This window comes from Triticum dicoccoides, chromosome 3A (genome assembly GCF_002162155.2).
Source record: "Triticum dicoccoides isolate Atlit2015 ecotype Zavitan chromosome 3A, WEW_v2.0, whole genome shotgun sequence".
Lineage (NCBI taxonomy): Eukaryota > Viridiplantae > Streptophyta > Magnoliopsida > Poales > Poaceae > Triticum > Triticum dicoccoides.
Genome location: NC_041384.1, coordinates 607365895 through 607368479, shown reverse-complemented (window position 1 = coordinate 607368479; position 2585 = coordinate 607365895). Strand labels below are relative to the sequence as shown.

Below are 2585 nucleotides of genomic sequence, written 5' to 3'. Positions count from 1 at the left end.
AATTTTAATCCTTGCCTAATGAAAACGTGCAGCAGAACGGGGCCACAGAAAAAACTTACTTGAAATGCTGGAGCATACTAGTAAATTTACGCTTATACGCGTGACAGCTCGCAGGCAGAGAATACCCAATAATACTTCCTTGCCAATCATGAGTTGTCAACGTTAGGGCAAGCGATTCCTCCATCCTCATCCTCCTCTCACCACTGCTATATAAGCACATACGTGATACGACCCCGAGGCCAAGACGTATCCAGACACACATCTACCTCCTCTCCCTCTAATTCCTTTCTCCGAGCCACCGAGCGAGCGACGAGGGAGCAATGGTCAGGCGAGCGGCGGCGCCAAAGCGGAGGGCCGGCAATGGGCGGACGAAGATCGCCATCCGGCGGATCGAGAAGAAGGGCGCCCGGCAGGTATGCTTCGCCAAGCGCCGGTGGGGCCTGTTTAACAAGGCCAACGAGCTGGCGGTGATGTGCGGCGCCCAGGTGGCCGCCGTCACCTTCTCGGACGGCGGAAAGGCCTTCTCCTTCGGGCACCCCTCCGCCGAGGCCGTCGTCGACCGCTTCCTGGCGTGGGGAGGCGTGTTGGTCCAGGGCGAGGGCGCCGACGACGACGACGAGCTGAAGAAGCTGCACCAGCTGCACGGCGAGCTCCGCACGCGGTTGAAGGAGGTGAAGGTGCGGAAAGGGCGCGTGGAGGAGGCCATGGCAAAGGAGCGCGCCGCTGGGGATCAATTTGCGGTGTGGCTCGACCCCGAGTTGGGCGACATTGGGGAGGAGGAGCTGATGGCCTTCGCCGCCAAGCTGATGGTGGCTCGGGCCGCCGTCTCGGACCGCGCATGCCAGGTGCTCTTGGACGCGCAGAACGTCAGCCGCATGCTGCAGGCGCCCCCGCCGCCACAGCAGCAGCTCTTCGGCGGTAGCACCTTTGAGTTTGGTGGCAGCAGCAGTGGCAACGCCGGGATGGGGATGCAACAGATGCAGATGGCGGTGCCTTCGACGCAGGGGTTCGCCGACGGGATGCATATGCACCAGATGCTAATGGCAATGCCTCCGCCGCCGGGCTTGGCCTACGGGGTGGATATGCAGCAGATGCATATGTCCATTCCTCCATCGCCCGTTTTTGGCGCCGGGACGGAGATGCAGCAGATGGTTATGGCGATGCAGCCGCAACCAGACTTCGCCGCCGAGACGGAGATGCAGCAGGCGGCTATGGCGATGCCGCCGCCGCCGGAGTTTCCTGTTGGGATGGCGATGCCTCCGCCGCCGCTGGAGTTTCCTGTTGGGATGGCGATGCCTCCGCCGCCAGGGGTCGCCGCCGGGATGAAGATGGTGCAGCAGGGGCCCGGGCTGAACATGGGCTTCCCCTACTGAGGACAAGAAGACAAATCCCTACCGAGTCTAAGTCCGTGAGAGCCAGATCTATTAATCCATTTTTGTCTCAAAAAATATATTAATCCATTTATATGCATGGATGGACACCGATCTCTTAGATCATTATCAATCTATTTATATTATACATCATGCTTGCAGGGGATGATCCTGGGTGCAAGATTTTTTTTTGAATAATTTTTTTTTGAATAAAATCCTGGGTGCAAGATTCATTATCATAGTCTTGTAATCTATTTATATGGGTTGCACCGAGACAGAAAAATAAAGAATGAAATACTATTAGGCATTTCCTTTGGTTCTCTCTGGTGGCAACGGAACCAAAGATTTATGCGTCTTAATTGTTCAAAAATCCTATGAAAATTTGTGCACTGGACCATGCCTGTAACGCGAGAGCGATATCCAACAGCTAGCCTATGGACCGGCGCCTATCTAGTGGGCCATCAGCATCTAACAATTTTTGTTAGAATTCGATTTTAATGCGCAATAATTTCTTGTTTAGTCCTCCCTTGTGCCATGGGCTTTCTTAGCCAAGACTCGAGGCAGCGCATTTCTAGAAACTATATAAATATATATTCTATTTTAAGTTCCATAGAAATTTGTTTCTGAATCAAACAGAGAAAAGCAAATTCTTTCTTTGCATTTTGGATCATGACATTATACGGGTATTAATATGGACGCCAAAACACATATAACCTTTCCCCATGGGGGTGGCCAAAGTGAACGGTTGTTGCCGAGCGAAGAGGAAACGAGTGAAAACCAGCATCGGTGTATAGAACTCAAACATAGATCAAAACACACCAAAAAACACCCAAAATGTCATAATTTAGAGAAATAAATGTTCTAAAAAGTTTGCGATGTGGCAGTTAGAAAAATGTTGTAGAAAGCCGCCATGCGACAATTCCAAAAGGTAGTCATAAAGTTGCCATGTGACCATAACAGAAATTGAGGATTTCCAAAAGTTAGAAATTGCCATGGCAGTTGCAGAAAAACAAAACTCTAAGCTTTGCCATGTGAGTAGCACGCATGATGATAATCTACTAGTAAAAAGCATAGTACAAATGAAATGGCAAAGTTTTAATTTTTTGGTCTGTAGGGCATGGCAAAAAAAAGAAACAATGTACGATTACATGGGAATTTGGGGGGAAATCCTCAATGAACATGGCAACTACATATGTTTGTAAGAAAAAACACACG

At 50.5% G+C, this 2585-nt stretch overlaps 1 protein-coding gene across 1 annotated transcript; it reads left to right on the top strand.

Annotated features, from left to right (window-relative positions):
* The first annotated feature begins 320 nt into the window (after window positions 1-320).
* Window positions 321-1373, top strand: LOC119272291 (MADS-box transcription factor 47-like). The gene has a single exon (XM_037553806.1). The coding sequence runs from the start codon at window positions 321-323 to the stop codon at window positions 1371-1373; it is 1053 nt and encodes a 350-aa protein (XP_037409703.1).
* The last annotated feature ends 1212 nt before the right edge of the window (window positions 1374-2585 follow it).